The following is a 21,797-nucleotide window of genomic DNA, read 5'->3' on the forward strand; positions in this document are numbered from 1 at the left end:
ACAATGTAAATAGCCAAGACAGACAAAGGATAGAAGGAGAAACAGACCCCAGAAGGGGCCATACTTACCTCAGGTCACACAGCAGATCAGTGGCAGAGCCCTAGAAATAGAACCCATGTTTTCTGAGGCCCAATCTGGTGCCCTAACCAGTAGAACATGTATTGAATAAAGTTCATGGAGGATCGGTCCATCAGTCATTATTAGCCAAGATGGTGAGGGACACAACCCCATGGTTGTCCTTAAACCTCTGACTGCCAAAAGCTGAGCCGGGATGACAGGGGATGGATCACTCAAAATTGCCCTGTTCTGGTTGTTCTCTCCCAAGTTATGTGCCACTGGCCACTGTTGGAAGACAGGATACAGGCTAGATGGACCATTGAGCTGACCCAGTACGGCCATTCTTATGTTCTTCCACTTCATTCCTCTTCTTCCACTCTCCTGACTGACCCAGTCTTTCTGCCATTCTTCATTTTGCGCTTATTAATACTTCCCTGAAGCAGTCAGAAACACCAGTCTCTCCCACTGCTCCTAATACCTCCTATTCTGCTCCCCATTTCCTTTGACACTCCTCCAATTCCTACTCTTCCACCCATAGATCTGTATTCCTGCCCTCCTACCTGGGTGGTTTAAGATCTGACATTAAAATCCAAGCAAGCACTTCATTTAGTCCAACAGTGAAGACTTCCTTAAGTTTACCTTCATAGCACTTAGAGAATTTTGCATTCAACTACAGTCTGTTTGTGGGCTGCATGTTGCTAAACCCAGACAGGGTTTCCCTCAAGGGAAAATTCAGGCTGCTGAAGATGACTCAATAGGGGGCGACTCTTCCCTCTGAGAAAGTATTGGAGATATTATCAGACACAGTGCAGCTAGAGATGCCATCTTTCAGATAAGTCCTGCCGATGAATGTTAATATAAAAAATCCCCTTACACTAATAGCATTTACCCAGCTGTACCAAGTTTCAGTATGAGTAATAACAACTCCTACCATGTTCTGCCTGCTTAATTTCCCCCCCGGCTATTTCACTTTGATGTGGAATTCACATCCTATCACAAACTGTCATGCATCTTTGCCGCTTCTGTGCTTCACTCCAGAGTGAGCGATCAGAGAGATACCTTGACTTTTAACTGCCACCTGTGTGCGGACATAAATAGATGTGGGCATTTTTTATTTTGATTTTTGCACTCAGAAAAGATCTTCCATATCCATCCAGATGAAAGTTTCCTATTACATTGGAGCGTTGTTGGTCTCAGAAGAAAAATGTGGAATAAATAAAATGGGGACAAAATAGATTTCTTTGAAAATGCTGAAAGAGAGATGGAGCATGGAAAGTGGCAAGGCTGCAGACTGTGGTCTGTGTGTCTTTGTCCTGTACACAACAGACAGCGTGAGGCTGTTGTGCTCCAGTGCAAACATGCAGAGGTAACACATGGGCACATGTAAGGTTAAGTGCCTGGCAGCCCTTGACGTTAATTAGAAGCGCTGTGGTCTAGCGGATAGGGCGCTGGATTAGAAAGCTGGTTCTCACCCTGCCACTGATCTTCTGCATGACTGTGGACAAGTCACTTGACTTCTATGTTTCTGTTTCCCTCTTCAGTGTTCTCTATTTAGACTATACGCCCTCCAGAGCAAGGGCTGTCTCTCCCATTTGCATCGTGCCTAGCAGAGAGGGGCCTACCTTAACATAAATAAGTAGAAGTAAATTTCAAGCTCCTTGAGCACCACTCCTTCATACACCAGAGCACTGGGTAAGAAAGAGGTGTGGCCAGAGGAGAGCTCATCCTTACTATGTAAATAAGGGGTTTAGCTATGGGCCTCCATCTTAGTTACTTCTGCCTTGTGACAGAAATAAGCCAAAGTCCTGGTCTACACTTAAAATTTAGACAGACCTAGCGACATCTCTCAGGGGTATGAAAAATTCCCGCCTTGAGTGCTGCAGTCAAGCTGACCCAAACCCTGGGGCAGACGCGGCTAGGTCAACAGAATTCTTCCATCACCCTAACTACTGCCACTTGGAGACATGGATTACCTACATCGACAGAAAAACGCCTTCCATCGATGTAGGAAGCATCTACACTACCGCTCTGCAGTGGTGCTTCTGTAACACCCACAGTGTGGGCATGCCCTTGGTGACCCCCACATCAGAGCTCTCATTTAAAGTGAGATCAGGTTCAGGGCTTTTTTGAGCCTGGAACAGATATATGCAACATCTACCCAGTGCAGTGTAAAGCCCCAGATATACCACCCCAATGCATTTTCTTCAGATTAATCTAAGAACACCACAAATGCAGAACATGGTTAAAATAGGATATTTAGTTGTGTTATGAGCTTTTATTTAAAAAGCACATTTATACAGCAATAATTTCGCAGATACAAACTTCAATTTTGTATTCTACAAAAGTCTTTGAATATTCTTCTCTTTACAAAATGAAACATTACAAAAATACAGACAATTTAATATGATTTTTTTTATACAATTGTCTCTAGTTGTAGTTATTTTCATTAAAATATTGCTACCACAGACCTACAATATTTTAGTTGACTACAAAAAAAAATTAATTCAATGCTTTTTTAAGCAGCAAAATGTAAATAACACAGGTCAAGACACAGTTTATAATCATAGTGGATATATCTAAAAAATTGTTTCAGAAATAATATTTTACATAGTTAATTTTTAATGTTTTATACATTATTTATATAATATTTATATATAAAAATCATAGCTTGCTATAGCTGAAATGATAGGACGGATTGTGTAATATAGATGTGCAAATGGCCATTCCACGTGGTTTGCATGATCCCTTTTCAATTTAGCTTTTTTTCAAAGTTTTAAGATAGATCTTCAATATTTGTCTTTAACTTCCATCAGAAAGCCAAAAAGCTAGGAGAAGTAGGCCAAATCCTGCTCTCTTTTACACACTCTTGATACACTAGCAATGTAACTGAGATCAGAATTTGGCCTAATGTCTATTGAATGGCTTATAAACAGGACCCTAAACAGAGAAGATGAGGGAATGCTCAAAACTGTTTGAAATACAGGCTAGGACGTTCCACCCAGCAGTCCGTCCTAAAACTGCAGAATCATTGTTCCCTGGGACTCAATCCCAAATTCATAGTGCTAACATATCTTCAACAAGATTGACCACTAAAAACTGACATGACGTGAACTCCCAAAGGTGGCGGTGATAGCACAGAAAATCCTTCTGCAATTTATCAGGGCCAGGAGTAGTGAAGGGAGCCTTTTTTTAAATTAGGCCATTTGTCAATTTTGTGTAGGCTTGATGCCTCGTACAGTACTAATGTCACCAGGTACGCAGTGGAAATGAAGAGATTTGGCTTCTAAGTGGATAACGGATTCATTCATGCACAATTTGTTGTGGAACCACCTTAGATTGTTGGGTTTTTTTTAAGTTTGTGTAGTATGACCAGGCACCCTTCTGACATTTTTGGCTGGGCAAGCTTCTTCTGAACCAACATCACAGTATGGAACGGAGTCAAACAAAGCAATATTAAAAAGAAGGGGGGAGGGGAAAAGAGCGGTGACACTTAGAAACCAATCCCAAATCTTGAATCAGTGCTGTTTCTTGTATATAGTGCTATATAATTTAGTTGTGAGTTTTTCTTACAGGCATTGGAAATCTTCCTAGTAAAAGCTAAGATGGCCGGCTTTACATAATCGTTTAGTGTTCATTATGCCATGAACAATTTGGGTTCACTACAACATGAACACTCAACCAATTGCACACCCAGAATTCCGGCATCGCTGTTTGTTTGTTTGTTTTACTCATTGTTGCTTTTGACTTAGTTGAACAATACCCATTTCATGCAAATGTTGCAAGTGAAAAGGCCAGAGAGTAAGACCTTATTAGTCGGGCAAGAAAGTCTCTCCCTACATTCTACTGTCTGATGAGATTTGAGAGCAGCAGGTAGTTGCTGTCAGCAGTCATTTTTGCAAAAAAAAAAAGGGGGCGGGGGAGGATTGTGGAGGGAGGAGGGTTTCAAAGGTCTACACCATATTGTGGTGATTGTTCCGTTCAATGATGTCCACAGGTGAAAGGATATCTTTCCGGATTGGAGGAGGAGGCAGGGAGGTCCTCATCTTGGGTTTGAAGAGGTCTGACACATAAAACACCTGTAAATAGAATTTAAAAATCAACGGAGTCATATTTGAAGAAGTTTTTCCTCAAACACTATTTGATAGATTATCAATGAGAGAGTTTTCATGTTCTATTTTACTGTAACCAAATTCTCTGTTTGTTTGTCTGACTGACTACAGGACTGGGACCTAGGAATTCCTGAGCCCGAATCCCAGCTTTGAAACCACCTCACCGTGTGTCTTTAGACTCAGGGTCTGGTCTCAGAAGGTGCTGAGCATCCTCCACTCCCACTGGGGCAATGGGAGTACTTAGCATTTTGTAAGATTGGGCCCTTAGCCTCTGTATGGCTGTTTTCCTAGCTGTGGCATAGGCATGTACAATACTTGACTACAAGCCACATAGGGTTTGGGGAGGTTACATGATAATGGCTCAGTATGAACTGTGGTGGGCATTAATAAATGATTGCATTTATTTGCTATAAATAGATTGATAACACACAACTCCACAGCATAGGCTTGAAAGCCCAGAAATCAAGAGAGTTCCTTGGGGCAGGGACTATCTTTTTGTTCTGTTTGTACAGCACCTAGGACAATAGAGTCCTAGTTCAGGTATATGCCTCCTAGGCACTACAGTAATACAAATAAATAATAATAATAATAATAATGACGATCAATATACTAGGCTCAAAGAACCCCCCCCCCCCAAAAAAAGTTTTAATCCTGCTTGCCTGACTCACACAAATAGCCCCACTGATTAAAATGATCTGAGGGGCAGTTAAAAGCCCTAAAGTTAAAACTACTCTACAAACAACACCATTTGTAATGTGGGGAGGGATAGCTCAGTGGTTTGAGCATTGGCCTGCTAAACCCAGAGTTGTAAATTCAATCCTTGAGGGGGCCATTTGGGGATTGGTCCTGCTTTGACCAGCAGGTTGGACTAGATGACCTCCTGAGGTCCCTTTCAACCCTAATTATCTATGAATCAGGGCCACTTGATATACTCTACTTTCCCCCTTTCTCATGACACATGAGCTACAAAATTGAAGTTTAGTCAGGATGCCCGTCTAGCAGTCAGAGTCCAATAGAAGGAGGAGATATTCCTGCATACCCAATGACATAACCGCGCTGCCGGATGTGAAAAGGCCAGCATTTGACAATTTAGGGAGGCAGAAACAGAGTGCTGGGAGGAAACCTTCATTTCCTCCTTGGCAGCCTTGGCCTAACCCTTATCAGTCCAGCATGACTGCTGCACTTTCTCCCTTACTAAACTTAAATCTGAAGCCTGAAGGGAAAACAGTCAGTGTAACTCTCCATAAACAGCAAAATGCAGAGAGGACTCATCTTGTTTGATATAAACAAAACCAAACTTCAGTGACTGGTGAACACACATGCCAACAAGCACCAAGGCTACTTCACAGCCCCACTTTTGATAAGTCTGTGAATCAGAATTTGCCAGCTGAGCTGAAACTTATTTTGACACTGAAATTTGACAGCTGTCCGTAGAGAATGCATCGCATTTCACTTCAGCCAAAGTGATAGGGAGAATGATACTTGGTATTTTAACGTTTGTAGAATCATAGCAATGCAGGGCTGGGAAGGACCTCAAGAGGTCATCAAGTCCGGCCCCCTTTGCTGAGGCAGAACCAAGTATGCCTAGACCATCCCTGAGAGGTGTTTCTCCAACTTGTTCTTAAAAAACTCCAGTGATGGGGATTCCACAACCTTCCATAGAAGCTTATTAGTTCCGAGCATAAGCGAAACATTGGCAGGTGTAGGGTTAAGGTTCCCTTAAGGAAAGGTTATCCTTTTTTAATGGTCCATTATGGGGTTTCTAAAACATCTGGTGGAGAAAGGATACTGGATTGGATGGACTAGTGAGCTGATCTGGTATAGCAAGTCCTACATTCCTATCACGCTTATAGGATGGCAGCCTTAAAATTATAAATGTATTTGTATCTCTTCCTACTGCAGTGTTTGGAAGTGCCCTGGATTTAACACAATCAAATGGAAAAGGGATAACATGCTTACATGAATAACACTAGACTACACAATTACATTAGCTAGTCCAAATACAAGGGTTATTGAGCCGCATGCTTCGGGGTGGTTTATTGGTGAAGACAGGAAGGCATTTCCCTCTCACTCCCGTCCCCATCATATAGCTGTCCAGATGCACTATTCAGCAGGAGTATTCCTTTTCCGCCTCAACATCTTTTCTAAGCTACTATCAGAGACAGGAAACCAGGTTAGATGGACAATTGGCCTGATCTGAAATGACTATTTATTGCTACTTCTAAAACTGAGAAATTGGGAGTCTGAATCCTTCACTTTTCAAGTTTTATTACTTATCCATAAATATTTGTCTGGAGCAGAAAAGCGTAAGAGGCCCAACATTTAAAAAAATATTTTTTCCTTGAGTGAAAATGCGGACATTCAGATGTCTAGCTAAATAACTGTGCCCACATATCTGCCGATTAGACAAATAAATGCTAGCATTTGTGCTACAGTAAATGGAGGGAGTAAAATTGCACCCACAAAAACAGAAGGTTGGAGGAGTCCTTTTAAAAACAAAAAAAAGTCATGCTTGGAATGTCCCAACGAGAGAATGCATTGCTGTAAAACATTTTTCTTTTTTTGGTTGTTAGTACTCAAAAAATAAAATAAAATAAACCAGCTGTTTTGGAGTAATTCTGTTGCCATTTCTCTCACATGCCTGCCAGCTACCATTGGATTCAATCAGAAAGGTGTCCAACTTCTACATCAAGAAATCTATGACAAATCAATTGGTGGGAGGAGGTAGGTGGCGGTTGCTCCGTGCAAGAGGCAGATGGAGATTATATTGAATGTGGCCTTATTTTATAAACGAGTCAGTTATGGATAGAGTATCATCCTATGGTTGGTTGTTTTTTAGCCTTTCCTCTGCAGTTCATTGCTTTTGAGGGTTTAATTCAAATACTTGGTCGTGGTTTTAATTCCCCTTTAAACTGTATTTCTCTCTAGCATGGCTTGAGGCTATGTACACACTTACAAGAATCCTGAAACATGATCTTTTAGGGTCAAAACAGTGTGTTAAATCCTCCTAATGCTTGAACTGTTTAACACTAAAAAAAGCTAATAAATGTGCAAAGTTTTTACTTGGATTTATTCCACTTCCTGTAGAAGGTGCTCTCCACCCATAAAGAAAATTTGACAGCAGAGAACTGGGATTGTACTATACAAACTAAGTCAGTAGCTTATATTTCCATTTAATAATCCCATTTCTTTTCATCATATTAAAGACATCCATTCTCATATACACAATAGTAAAACAAACTAATATGATTTTAAGAGTTGAAACCAAAAGGTATCTTGTCTCTTTAAATGTTTCCACTCATGTAAACTATGTGATATGTATTAGTCTGCTTATACTTCTATTTTGATTTTCGGAAATTCTCATCCTATTTCACTTTGGAACCAAGTAAAAATGTTTCATCAGCTGGAAGTGCTTGACACAAATGTCTTGCGTTTGTTATTTCAGGCCGGGAAGGACAAATGCGTCTGCTACAACTTTTAGCTTTGGTAACTCTTGGAGATGAAACACACAACTGGCTTCCACGGAGAATTACAGCATGATTACTACTGCACTTAATGGCCTTTTAGTATCAACAGCCTGGGACTCAGTTCTTGAGTCACAGCGGAAGGCTGTTCTTCAGAATGATTTTGAGTCACCCCGCTCTGACACAATGTAGTAGGGATGGGAGTGAAAAAACTGTGGCTAAGCACGGAGGCCTTGAATGCCCCGTGAATCAAAGGTCAAGCCTGGCTTTATCATCTTCACCAGTTAGTAATGTAACAGAGAGAGAGCCCCAGCCAAGTGAAGGAGAAATTACTCAGTGTGCGTCTCCAGAAAGGTTTCCCTGACAAGCAGGAGTTTATTGTTCTATGAGAAGAGCTGATTAGCTCAACAGGAAAGGGCAAGCCAAAGAACTACATAACTTGTAACGGTTGATATTAACTAGCAATTCATTTCAAGGCAAATCTTTCCCTGGCCTCACTGGTTCCAGTGAGTTTCCAGCTTTCAGAACTGGTCTGAAATCTGTTTGGCAAAGGTGTAGCAGAATCCTGGGGGGAGGGGTCATTAGGTTGATGTGGAAGTGAGAGTGGGGCTAGGATCTGGTGGGGAGCATAAGGAAGTGAGTTGGGAGCTCCCAGGTAGGGTGACCAGACAGCCAGTGTGAAAAATCGGGACGGGGGTGGGGGGTAATAGGCGCCTATATAAGACAAAGCCCCAAATATCGGGACTGTCCCTATAAAATCCAGACATCTGGATATCCTACTCCCAGGCCTAACTCCTCTTTCATAGGAGGGGATGCGATGCGATGCGATGCATTAGGACTGTGGACACTGCAGCAACCTCACGTTTTCAGCTGTGGCTACGGAATGGCTCTGCAGCTGTGCTGTGGCTTATGAAGGAATGCACAGCATCCAGCCCAGAGAGTGAACCTAACAAACAACAAATTCTACACTTGATGCAATGACCGGGGCTTTTCTTGTCCCATCTTAGCATAGACAAGGGGCGGGGGGAGGGCAGCCAGCCAGCCTTTGAAGACTGCTAGTCTACAAGCAGTTAGCAGCTGGGCAAGAGAGGGAGGAAGAGAAAGTGAAGAGCTGGGCGTGGGAGTGCAGGGAAATCGTGCAGCCAGCCAATGAGAGCTGACTGTGAAGTTGCAGGGTGGTGGGAGGGATGCAACCCTGTGATCTCTGAGCTGTTCTGGGACATAGTGGTAGATGGGGCATGCAAACTGCTAGGATCTAGGGCTATCTATTGGGGTGAGTCTGACCTAGGCATAGGATGGAATGGGAAAACAAAAGCCTACTGCTTACAAGAGAAGGTCTAAGGTAGGACTTAAAGAGAGCCTGATCCTTGATCCTTTACTCATGCGAGCCGTTCCTCTGACATGCTGACAATTTAATTTGGCAGGAGGTGAGAAGGTTGCTCATTCCTACACCACTGCCCTGATTCCAGCTGCAGGGAACCCTGGAGTAGCTTACAGTGGCAGCAGCCTAGCAGCTTTTTAGAGCCTGTGGCCCTTACTGTTAAGGGAGCCTCCCACCATCTCCCCAAAAAGAAGAAAAGAAATGTAGGCCCATATTGGGCAAATACTAACCCTGGTCTTCATTTTTTAAATGAGTGAGTTCAGGAATCCAAGAACATTTTAGCTGTTGTTTGCACCTGGACAAATATGCGACAGGGGTTTGGGTCTGAATCCCATTGGAAACCCCTTGTATCTTTTCCAGGCAGTAGGAACAGGGCAATGAATGACCAGTGCCCTCTCCACATCCGGGCTAAGAATGGAGGCATACAAAAGAGCAGTGAGTAGAGTGGGTGTGCCCTGAGCTAGAAGGGAAAGACCAGGCCTGTTTGTGAAATAACCAGGCAGCTGCTTCCTATGTTGATTTATTTCGTCACAGGAAAGTCAGCCTATGGGAGCAACATTCTCACCCTCCTCCTGGCCCACTACAATTTGCCATCTGTTAAAGGGTCAGGGAGGAGACCACCAGATTTGCAACTTGTCACTAGACAGGAAATGTACGAATGTCTGTCCCTAGCATCTGGACCCTTATTGTCTTTCAGAAGCCACTACTTAGCTCAGTCTCATGTTTCATCCTTTTATTGTGTTGTTGTGCATATTCTTTCCCCCCCCACCTGTGACAAAGCTTTAAAAAAGTGACAAAAAGGTTATGTGGATTAGGAAATGCACACACAAAAAAACAGTCTGACTACATACACAGTTAATGCCTAGACCAGTGTTTCCCAAATTTGGGACGCCGCTTGTGTACGGAAAGACCCTGGCAGGCCAGGCCGGTTTGTTTACCTGCCCTGTCCACAGATCCGGCCGATCGCAGCTCCCCCTGGCCGCGGTTCGCTGCTCCAGGCCAATGGGGGCTGCTGGAAGTGGCGCGGGCCGAGGGATGTACTGGCCGCCGCTTCCCACAGCCCGCATTAGCCTGCAGCAGCGAACCGCAGCCAGTGGGAGCCGCGATCGGCCGGACCTGCGGACGGGGCAGGTAAACAAACCGGCCCGGGCCCGCCAGGGGCTTTCCTTACACAAGCGGCGTCCCAAGTTTGGGAAACACTGGCCTAGACAAAGCCACATGACGTGATATGAAGCACCTGAACTGAGAAAAACTGCTTCACTGTTCCAAAGGTTGCCCAAGAGCTTTCAACAGTGATGTGTTGTTTCTTTACTTGGCTGCTAAGGATATGAAAAGGTTTCCAAGGCTTTGAGGAAAACTGTGACATTTGAACAAAAGATATATATGAACCATAATGATTTTGCTCCTGCTATGCATAAAAGAGGCAAATTTAAGAAGGAAAGTCACACATAGTAGTGGTCTATGTGGAAGACTTCCACCAATTAACCCTTTGGCACTGGTATTTAGGATTACTAAGCCATAATGGTGCATGGGCACTTGGCAATGGCAAAACCCAACTCCCATACCCAAAGGGGTTAATCATTTTTTAAACAACTAGATTGCAGCTTTTTGTTGTTGTTGTTGCTCATGTTTAGCATTTTATCAATACGTGGAAAATGCACAAACAACCTATTTTCCACTCCTGCAAATAAACCTCTAGGGAACTTTATTCCTTGCCTCCAGGTTTACTTTACTTTCAGATCAAGCAAAATAAAAAGTGTGTAACCTTTTGAAAACTTGGTTTTAGGAGTTTCTAAAGCCACATAATTACTTTAGTCCCCAGTCCCTTTGTTTCTAAACAAGATAACTACACTGAAAACAATCACGTCATTACACGGAGCCGGCGCCTCCCATTCTGCCTACATTAAACGTTTACATGTGTCACTTTGAGTTAAAGGACTGTGCAATCAGGTCACTCTTTGGAAAGTAAATTGCATGAGAACAAGCCAGGCAGTGACAGACAAGCAATCATGGCTTTTGTAAACCATTTTCTCATAAACCTTTTTGCCACATAAAAAACAAAACAAAAAACCTGCAATCAAAAGAACAAACCCAAGATCCACATTCCCAGGCAGGGAATTGTTTTGGTTTAACTCTGAAGGGAACATATATGTTCCCCACCTCCAAGACAGTCTTCTGGGATCTTTGATTCTGTATAGATCCTCTGCAGAGCCTTGAAAAGCAACACAGCTTTCATCAACAAAGGAGTGTTTAGCCTTTGAGGAAAAACTGCCACCACTGTTTGCATGTTAGCCTCCCTGAGCTGCACTGGTAATTTGCTTGGATTGGAGAGGGCCACTAATAATTGAATCCTTGCTAATCAGCGAACATACTGACCCTAATGCTGATAGGGCAGAGCACAACTCAGCTGCTTCACTTAAGATGGGTTTTACATAACTAGGGTTTCAGATGAGACTCTCTACATTTTACATATGGACTTTGATCCTGCAAATCCTTGGCCGGTGCATTGTTGATGTCATTACTCATTAGCGCGAAGTAGGGGGAAACACTACGTGTAGTTGTCCTCATTGCAAAGCATTGTCAAGTGCCCCCAGTGCCCGTTCCCTTATTTGCAAGGGCTCAGGGGTGGAGAACGTGCACAGCTGAGGACACAGGGGCTTAACAGCCATCCTCCTGCTAATGAGGCTCTCTGCTCTTAAGCCTCAGAGCAGTTGCTGCACAGGAGTAACTAGGTGGCATTGCAGCAGTTCTCTGATGCAGGATTGAGTCCTCTTTGCCTCCTGTCTCACAGCACTCCCTACCTGCTCTGTGCAACATCCATGCCCCCAGCGAAGACAGATTTTTAGAGAGGCATTTGGTTTACACGGCATCTTCCACACTGCAGTCCACCATGTACATGTTAACTCTCAACAGCCCCACCTGCCCTGAAGTGGCTGGATTTCCTAACATGGTAAATAGCCTCTGTCACAGGTTATGCCCATCACCATCTCCAGTGTTACCAGGATTGCCCTGTCATTAGTGCAATAGTAAGAGATGCCACTCACTATGCAGTAAGCCACCAGGGCTCCTTGTGCAAATCCTGCCAGCACATCTGTAGGGTGATGCTTGTGGTCAGACACACGGGACAATCCTGTGTAAAATGCCATCATGATCAGGGTAAACTGCAGAAGAGGACGTAGCAGACGGGCTCCTCTCCATGTGAATCTGGCCTGCAGATATAACTAAGGAGAGAAAAGAAAAACAAAGGGGAGCATTAATTTTACACCTTGGTCACAGTGTGCACAGCAACGTAGAACAAATGCTCTGGCTAGCTGTAGAAATGGAGCGGAGGAACGTCATTCTGCCCTCGGATGCATGCAGCTGGCTGCCACTGGATACAGCAGGAATTTCATGCATGTATCTAAGGGCAGAACTTGGTCCTTCGTGTGTTATGGCGGAAGGGGAGGAGGGTTCTTTAAAGGAGATGAATTAGTTCAGCTAACAAAAGCTGCCCTGAGACGGGTGCCTGAGGTAGTCGTCATGGCAGCAGAACTGGTGGGATTCTAATCCAGTGGTGAGAGGCAGGGGGAGCTGGATTTCTGGGGGCTCAGGCCGGACCTTGGACTGTGAGCCAGCCCCAAACCCTAGGCTTTAGAGCCCGAGCTCCAGCCCAAGCTGCAAAGTCTACCTAGCTATTTTTAGCACCGTAGCACGAGCCTGAGTCTGTGGAGCCGGGCACTGAGACTGGCTGCTGCGGGCTGCCACTCATTGTGTAGACCAGTGATTCTCAAACTTTTGTACTGGTGACCCCTTTCACACAGCAAGCCTATGAGTGCGACCCCCTTATGAATTCAAAACACTTTTTTATATATTTAACAGCATTATAAATGCTGGAGGCAAAGCGGGGTCTGGGTTGGTGGCTGACAGCTCATGACCCCCCGAGGGGTCCCAACCCCCAGTTTGAGAACCCCTGGTGTAGACGGACCCTACGAGAAAGCAGTCCACACCACTGAGCGTTTTCAATTCCAGTTCATTCTGCATTAACAAGCCTGCTGAAGGTAAAGGATAAACACAACAATTCTCTAACATTTGCCAAACAGAGCAATGAGAGTTCGTATTAACACTATTTAGCCAGACCCAGAATTAGGCTTGGCAGAATTCAATTTTTATTTTATTTTTATAATTTCAGCAGATCACATCGATGTTTATTTTAAAGCATTTTTTCCAATTTTATCTATTTAAATATTCAGTTATGCAAAATTATGGGATTTAATCGTCTTTTTCTATGATCCATTTATATTTTCACAACTGTGGGAAATTGGGCGTGGGGGTGTCAGACAATAATTACTTAAGGGCAGTGCAGAACACAAAGTGCCAACAGCACGTGTCAAACTATACAAAGCAAATATCCTTATAGCAAACGCGGATAAGTTCTCACTTTCTTTCTTTGCCTATCTGTCAATTTCTATGATCATCAATGGAAATATTTTTTGACAGTTTGTGTGGATACCGTGAACTTGACATTTACCAATATTTACCAATAAAAAGCTAATCTGAGAGGGAGGCAAGCTGCTTATCTAAAGGCAGGAACTCTTCAGCAAGAAAAAGCTGGTGGTAACAATGCACATATCCACCTCCTTCAGTCTGTGCAAACAGGATAATTATTAATGGACCTACAAAGAGCCAGCCCTGCTCCAGAATAACTGACGTGTTACAGTGGGGTTCACTCACTACTCACACAAGCAGACCTTATGTTGGGGCTACTCACATCAGGAAAGACTCTCTACCAGCTTAAGCTCTGATCCTTCAGCATACAGAATTCTGCAGTGCCTTTGTGTTACTCAAAATATAGAGAGGGGTGTGTGTGTGTGGGGGGGGGAAGGTGGTAATGTTACTTTTACTTACAAGGGGAAACAAAAGGACTTGACCTTAAGTGAAGAAGTTGAAGTGACGTCAAATGGGTATTGTCCCCCTTACAGTTATCTTGAGCTTTTTTCCGTTGCAAACGGTGGGCACAACCTATTTCCCAGGTTCCTGTGGGAACTGGGGAAACCAAACGGGAAGAGAGGACAGGAAAATTGGAACCTTCTGTCCACAAATCAAAGTTGCCTGAGGCCGATCACCCCCCCAAGGCAGAGCCAAGAGGAGTAGTGCCCTCCCAGAAAGTGCTCCCTTCCTGTGCATGAGGGAGGAAGTGGAGACGGGGGTGGGGAGGGCTGGATGGGGGAGATGTGGAACGGATGTAGGTCAGGAAGTCATAGCACTGTCTGGGGTGTGTGGGTACCTGGGGAGGAGACAGGAGCAGCAGCTTCTTCATTAGACAGAATACACCCCCTCCCCCAATGTCTAGAATTGTAGCCCAGCTAAACACCCTGCACAGCTCTGCCGTCCTTACCAATGAAATAGAAAATATAGCCAGTAGCCACGTGGAAAAAAATGGTGATTGAGTAAGGTTTCTAGGCCAGCTGCTCTGCTGACAGAATGGTGTAACGTGGCCTTTGTGTAAATGAGAATCAAGCCCAGGGATATTTCCATAGCATCCCCCAAAACACAGAAACGCTGTGCAAAGGCAAACCTGGAAAGCCGTGGTAAATGGTTTAATAGGTTGGGTCTGTTTCACAAACCTTTTATTTGCCCCTTTTGGAAAAAGTACGCAGAATAACGTTAAAATGATCTGAAGAAACATTTGCACCAATCTAGCAGATGCTTCAAATTATCCAAATTGACAGCCAATTAGGATTGAATAGAGCAGTACCAAAGCACCTCAGTGTTGGCCAAAGCACATTACCAGTATATATGTTGCTGTATTCCACAGACTCTGTAAATTCACTCCCACACATTTGTACTTGTATTTTTAATAATAATTTGTATGCTAGGGAAAGAATTAGTTCATCATAAAAATGCTTTAGAAACACACTGCATCTTTCATCCAGAAGGATTTAAAAGCACTGCTCAAAGTACATGCACTTCAGATACTGCTAAAATGCAGTCATCTCTGAAGTGGAAGACTGAAGCTGTTTAATAGCACAGTGCAACACTACATAGCAATTTAAAACTATTTAACAGTGGGCACTTCTTTATTCACAGAACCAGCACGTTCCATGTGTTTCATTAACAGTGAACTGGCTTCTGAATGGATGTCAAATATCTATGTGCTCATTCTGGGCCAAATTCTGATACCCTTGGTCATATTGAGTAGTCCTTTACTCCTTAAGAAATCAATCAGTGGGAACTAATTGTGGAGATAAGATACTGTGGAACAGGATTTAAGGGGCTCACAATCTGCTCCGTTATCGTTCAAATGCACTCTTGATGTTGTTATACAGAGACAGTGCTGTCCCTTTAAAAGTCTACATTTTGGGAGCAAGGGTGGTGGTTTTTAAAGCAGCTGAGGGATGTCAGCTAAATTTGCATTGCCACTGATGTTCAGATGCAAGTTTGCAGCCTCTGCCTCATTCAGCTACAAGCATGGACCCTGTATACAGCATTACACTTTACACTTTGCTAGAAGAACTCAAGAGCTAATGTCATGCATAAAGCTTCATGCTGAGTTCATTCCAATTCCTTAAGAAAGAGGTTTCAAATGTTTGATATGCAACAGTAATGCATCTATCCCCTTCTGTATACTGATTTGAATTACTTCCCTGTCCTCTCCTCAATGCAGCCCAAAGGCTTTGACTCAAGAGTTCAATCAGAGTAGAGAAAGCAAGAATTTAATTTAAAAATGACCAATTAAAAATGAACATTGAATTTAAATAGAACATAAGCTCAACAGTGAGAGACTCAAGACATTTGGGGGTAAAATGAGAAAAAATGGCTTCAAAATGTGCCCGTCCAGCTGTTTGTGTGCCCACCTTTTCAAAAACAAATGTCTTAATTGTGCCACACATCAGGCATTGCATGCACACAGTTCAGACTGGCACATGTCCTTCTGTAAATATGGGACAAAAGCAATGCATGCCTGGTATTAGGTAATTAAAGACATCTAGCTGCCCAAATTGCATGCACGTCAACACACAACACACAGTCAATCTGTGGAACTCGTTCCTGGGTGATGTTGTGAAGGCCAAAAATATAACAGGGTTCAAAAAAGAACTAGATACGTTCATAGACAATAGGTCCATCAATGGCTATTAGCCAGGATGATCAATGATGCAACCCCATGCTCTGACTGTCCCTAGACTCAGTTTGCCAAAAACTGGGAGTAGAGGACAGGTGATGGATCACTTGATGATTGCCTGTTCTGTTCATTCCCTGTGAGGCACCTGGCATTGGCCACTATCAGAAGACAGGATATTGGGCTAGATTGGACCAGTATGGCCAGTCTTATGTTCTGATTTTGGAAATTCAAAAATCATGCACGTACAATAGGGAGGACAGTCCAAAAATCAGAGCACTAGCCTGGGACTTGGGGGACCCTGATTTAATTCTTTGCTCTGCCACAGACATCCTGTGTGACCATGGGCAAGTCACTTAGCCTCTCCGTGCCTCAGTTCTGCCTATGTGAAATGGGGATAATTGCACTTCCCTACCTCACAGGTGGTAGTGAGGATAAATACATAGAAGATTGTACCTAAAACATAACATTTCCAGGCATGAATTTAGGAGGCTGAACTGAGGCTATATTGAAACTGTAGCCCTTGGTGTGTGTGTGTGTGTGTGAAATACATATCACAGGGGAAGAAAAGAAAAGAAAATCAGAAAGCTAAAGGAAAAACAGAAAGCATCAGAATGTCCTGGCACAGAAAAATCAGTAGTATAATGTAAGGCAGGAAACCCCCAGCAGCTTCTCTGCTAATCTTTTTCAGAGCACACTGTAAAGAATTTGCAAGTGGCTTCTGCTAAATGTGTAAATGCTGCCATGTAGGAGAAGTTTATGGGTGATCCTGGCTGGGGGTAAGATAATAATGTAAAATATGTTACTCCCACTGCAGCCCACTGTGTAGCATTAAAAGAAAGTAACATATAATGATTAAAAGGAGCAGGCCTGACAAAACGCAAGAGGGAAGGAAGGATGAAGTGACCTGCAATAATATGTAGTAGTAGCTATTTAGAGAGCCTATCCATTGTTAGAAGTGCTGGCAGAGGAGAAGTTACCACAGAACACATGGCTTTAGGAGCAATACATAGCTTTCCTCCTGCCAGGGAACTTCCACTGATGTCAGGGAGAGCAGACTGTGGTCAGCAAGTGAGCCTAAGCAAACAGAACAAGACAACAGTTTGTGTCCATCTGCAGGATTACAAGTCAGGAGCAGGCAGGGAGAGAAGAATATATACTCTTAATCTTTATACTTTGGAGTCGTTTACTGAAGAAGGTGCTGAGCAAGTAACTTGGCTGTCACAGGAGCGCCGCCAGCTTTTCTGCCGCCCTAGGCGGGGGAAGGTCCCACCCGGAAATGCCGCCCCCCACAGAGGGGGCGGAAGGTCCCGCCGCCGAAATACCGCCGCGGTTGCCGCCCTCCAAACTGTAGCGCCATAGGCGACCGCCTAGGTCGCCTAATGGGTTGCGCCGTCCCTGGGCTGTCAAACAGAACTCCCCCTCACCCCATCCATATCACATGGCTGCATTCAGCCAGATCTAGGAAATTTGTCATTTTCTTTCCTAAGATTTCGCTCCGAGCATTGGCAGGGCCTTATCATGTTTCCCTGACTGGACTCTTTACACTTGACCTGAAGTTATCTTCCATGTAAACCTCTTCCCCCCCCACCCCAACCCACCCACACCCCCGCCCTTTGAAGAGGGCACAAATCCTGGAATTCTTATATGGGCAAAACTCTCTAAGCCAAATTCATCCCTGGCAAAGTCCACTAGCCTGCCTGGATGCAGTTAGCTGACTGATTGTGAACTGCAGGATTAGGAGCACAAGCACATTTGCAAGCACAAGCACATAGGAGCAAAAGCACATTTGCATTTTCTTCCTTTTGTCGACTGTGTAATCTGAAATTTAATTGCAGATGGTTACCTAGGGGTCACATTTTGGCCCTGATCCCATCGAAACCCCAAAATTATCAGCTAAGTAGGACTTGAACCAAGCACTTGTTTTTCTTAAATGACTCTTGCCAGCAAGTTAAAGAAGGATCGGCTGGATGAATGGACTATAAGGTGGATAGAAAGCTGGCTAGATCGTCGGGCTCAGCGGGTAGTGATCAATGGCTCCATGTCTAGCTGGCAGCCGGTATCAAGCAGGGTGCCCCAAGGGTCAGTCCTGGGGCCGGTTTTGTTCAATATCTTCATTAACGATCTGGAGGATGGCATGGATTGCACCCTCATCAAGTTTGCAGATGACACTAAACTGGTAGATACACTGGAGGGTAGGGATAGGATACAGAGGGACCTAGACAAATTAGAGGATTGGGCCAAAAGAAATCTGATGAGGTTCAACAAGGACAAGTGCAGAGTCCTGCACTTAGGATGGAAGAATCCCATGCACTGCTACAGACTAGGGACCGAATGTCTAGGCAGCAGTTCTGCAGAAAAGGACCTAGGGGTTACAGTGGACGAGAAGCTGGATATGAGTCAACAGTGTTCCCTTGTTGCCAAGAAGGCTAATGGCATTTTGGGCTGTATAAGTAGGGGCATTGTCAGCAGATCGAGGGACGTGATCATTCCCCTCTATTCAGCATTGGTGAGGCCTCATCTGGAGTACTGTGTCCAGTTTGGGGTCCCACACTACAAAAAGGATGTGGAAAAATTGGAAAGAGTCCAGCGGAGGGCAACAAAAATGATTAGGAGGCCGGAGCATGTGATTTATGAGGAGAGGCTGAGGGAACTGGGATTATTTAGTCTGCAGAAGAGAAGAATGAGGGGGGATTTGATAGCTGCTTTCAACTACCTGAAAGGGGGTGGTTCCAAAGAGGATGGATCTAGACTGTTCTCAGTGGTAGCAGATGACAGAACAAGGAGTAATGGTCTCAAGTTGCAGTGGGGGAGGTTTAGGTTGGATATTAGGAAAAACTTGTTCACTAGGAGGGTGATGAAGTACTGGAATGGGTTACCTAGGGAGGTGGTGGAATCTCCTTCCTTAGAGTTTTTTAAGGCCCGGCTTGACAAAGCCCTGGCTGGGATGATTTAGTTGGGGATTGGTCCTGCTTTGAGCAGGGGGTTGGACCTCCTGCAGTCCCTTCCAACCCTGATATTCTATGATTCTATGACTCCAGCTCGCCCCCTGAGCTTGCATCTGCATGCTACTAAACTCACACCATTCTTGGACCAGAGAGAGTATTCCATGACCCAGCTCTTCCTACTAAGCCACAAGCAAAGAACAATGCTAAAGGATTGCAATCAGTCAGTTAATCTAAGGCATAACTGCTGGCATCTCAGTTCTCATGAGGGAATGAGGATCCCTGGAATACAAAAGAATTCAGATAGTTGTGAGGTTATTAGGAAGATTCTGTCACCAGGCGGCATTGAATTGCAGGCTAATAACTGATGTTTCTCTTTAATTATGCTCACTGACAGGTGGGGGGAAATTCTCTGCTATTCTTGCTTTCAGAGAACAGAGAAAAGAACTGGTTCCCAGCACAAAGCTAAAGCTTTCTGCAGGGCTTGAGGAATAGAAATCTCCCTTCAGCCCAGAGCCAGGGCGTTAGGGCATCAACGTAGCTAGTCCAAAGATGTTACTTCAGGTTAATGACCGCCCTAGAATCCACCGGCTTCCCCCTTCTTCCCCACTGTGCTTAGCTCTATGATCCACATGGGCTGAAAAATCCTATTGTACAGGCCATCTGCATCCTCATAGTTCAACATCCTTATGGGCCTTATCTGACCTTCCGCCTTGGCTTCTCTCGGGGGAGAAAAAAAGGTGTATTCCTAACTCAAGTTAACTACCAGGAAGTAAATCCTATTGCAGATCAGGCAGTTTGTAGTTTTCATGTTAGCAGGTTGAGATAAACCCGCCAGCTTCCCTGGAGTCTTTAACTTGACCTGCTAACTCCTGTGAAAACTACAGACCACTTTGTCTTCAGTATGGTTTTATCTTGAGTGAAGAACACCTCTTTTTTCCCCCCTAGTAAAGACACTCCCTTAGTGTGCACACAAATACATTCAAACTTTCTCGGCCATTTCCAAACCAAATTGTATAGCTCCTCTTCACTCATCGCACTATAAAAATTACAATAAGCGTTATGGTTCTACTTAGCCAACTGGTAACAGGGCAAGAAAAATTAGTACAAACAGGATTACCAGACAGTCATTTCCTTTGTAAATTGTTATACAAAGCACGTGACGTTAATTGCAAGTTTTTGATGACAAGAAAATGACACAAAATGTAGCCCTGAATCTGTGTTTCAAATTGAGCCCCAAGCGCTTTTTGTGTGTATTAAATGTCTTCCTGGAAACACTTCCACAAGGATTTGGAATATAGAATCCCCTCTGGTACTTAGTATTTATTCCTATTTCACTAATGGGGGCAAATAGTAACAAAACTCTTGGCCTCGTTTGGATATTTTATCAGTCCAGTTCCTAGTGGATAAATGTTCTCACTGGGGGAAAAAAAGGGGGGGGGGGAAGCCACTACAATTTACACTAGTTGACAGCATCACCAGGGAAGCCAAGGACCGTCCCATCTTCTCATCCCCAGGGCTAAACTCTCCAGGTCAAAGTTGGAGCACATGGGTTGGGCACTGTGGGGGAATCTTGCACTGCTATTTCTACTCTGGATCATTTCTGTGGATAAATGACAGGCTGGGGCTATTGGTCAGGCACCCTGCAGGAATGCTAAATCCACCCCATAGTTGGACACCACAAAATGTGCACATTTTCTAAAGCTGTCTGACAGTTTTTGGTAGTGTTTCCCCACACAAGTACATATTTCCTAGTGAGTTTGAGGTCTCCATCTAGGCTCTCATGGCCAAAGAGCTGGCCAATGAATGGCACAGACCTGTTGAAAAGGAAGGTTTGCATGAACGATATTTTTATTGAGGATTTTGCACATCAGTGAATTATTTTAGATACCCACCCACTCACAAACACAACATCTCAATGGTTTCCTGGGGCTGATCATTTAAGAATGAGATACTTGCTGAGGGTGAGATTCACGGCTGAATGAGTGTTCTGCATTGTTCACTAAGCCCCCATAAATCTGTCCAAGCATGTCTTTAAAAAAGGACTTGGTGACTAATGACCCCCAATCTGCAGGAGATGCCTGAAAAAATGCAGCCAGTTCCCTGTTCCACAGGCCCCTGCCAAGCCCTCCATCACACAAGCCCTCAGCAGTCAAACTTTTGCTAAGCAGCTTCTCAGGAATCAGAGAGCAAACAATTTGTTTATATCAAGATGATTCCTTGATTGGGTCCATCAAACTTACTGTTAGAAGCATGGAAAAATAGTGCTTTGCCGTGATTTATCTGTGTTTCAAACCAGTCTTACGAAGCTTCTCTCACCCAATCAACTGGGAAAGAGAGAGGGTTTTTTAACACCTGCTAATACAATATCATTATCAGCTTTCAGTACAATGGATTTTGTGCCGGGGCGGTACATTTTCATTATGTTTTTGGTGTCAGAAAACACAAAGGAGAAGACTCTCGCACAGAGTGGCAGGGAGGTGTGGAATGACAAAGAGGAGGCCACTACTGGACAAGGAGACTTCCTGACATCAGACATAGAGACATAGTTGTGTATAGTCTGTTTGTTTCTTTTTTCTCCCCCTCTTCAATTTCCATCAAACCCATTAGCGTAATTTTTGCCCCAGCTCTATGAGCACAATTGAACAGATAGCCTGACTGTGCATACTACCAATCCTAGCTTAGTCTTTCGAGCCTTAAAACCTCTGGAAATTCTGGGCCAGTAATCCTCCATCCAGAGGGATA

At 44.0% G+C, this 21,797-nt stretch overlaps 1 protein-coding gene across 1 annotated transcript in view; it reads right to left on the bottom strand.

Moving 5' to 3' along the window:
• Positions 1 to 4,007: 4,007 nt before the first annotated feature.
• PLPP3 (phospholipid phosphatase 3) overlaps positions 4,008 to 21,797 on the bottom strand; it is a 65,007-nt gene continuing 47,217 nt past the window's right edge. The window contains exons 5-6 of the mRNA XM_065409626.1: positions 12,056 to 12,232; positions 4,008 to 4,133 (exon numbers count right to left, since the gene is read on the bottom strand). Coding sequence (XP_065265698.1) covers positions 4,008 to 4,133; positions 12,056 to 12,232 — 303 coding nt within the window. The remainder of the gene's footprint in view (positions 4,134 to 12,055; positions 12,233 to 21,797) is intronic.

Source organism: Emys orbicularis, chromosome 8 (assembly GCF_028017835.1).
Source record: "Emys orbicularis isolate rEmyOrb1 chromosome 8, rEmyOrb1.hap1, whole genome shotgun sequence".
NCBI classification, from domain to species: domain Eukaryota; kingdom Metazoa; phylum Chordata; order Testudines; family Emydidae; genus Emys; species Emys orbicularis.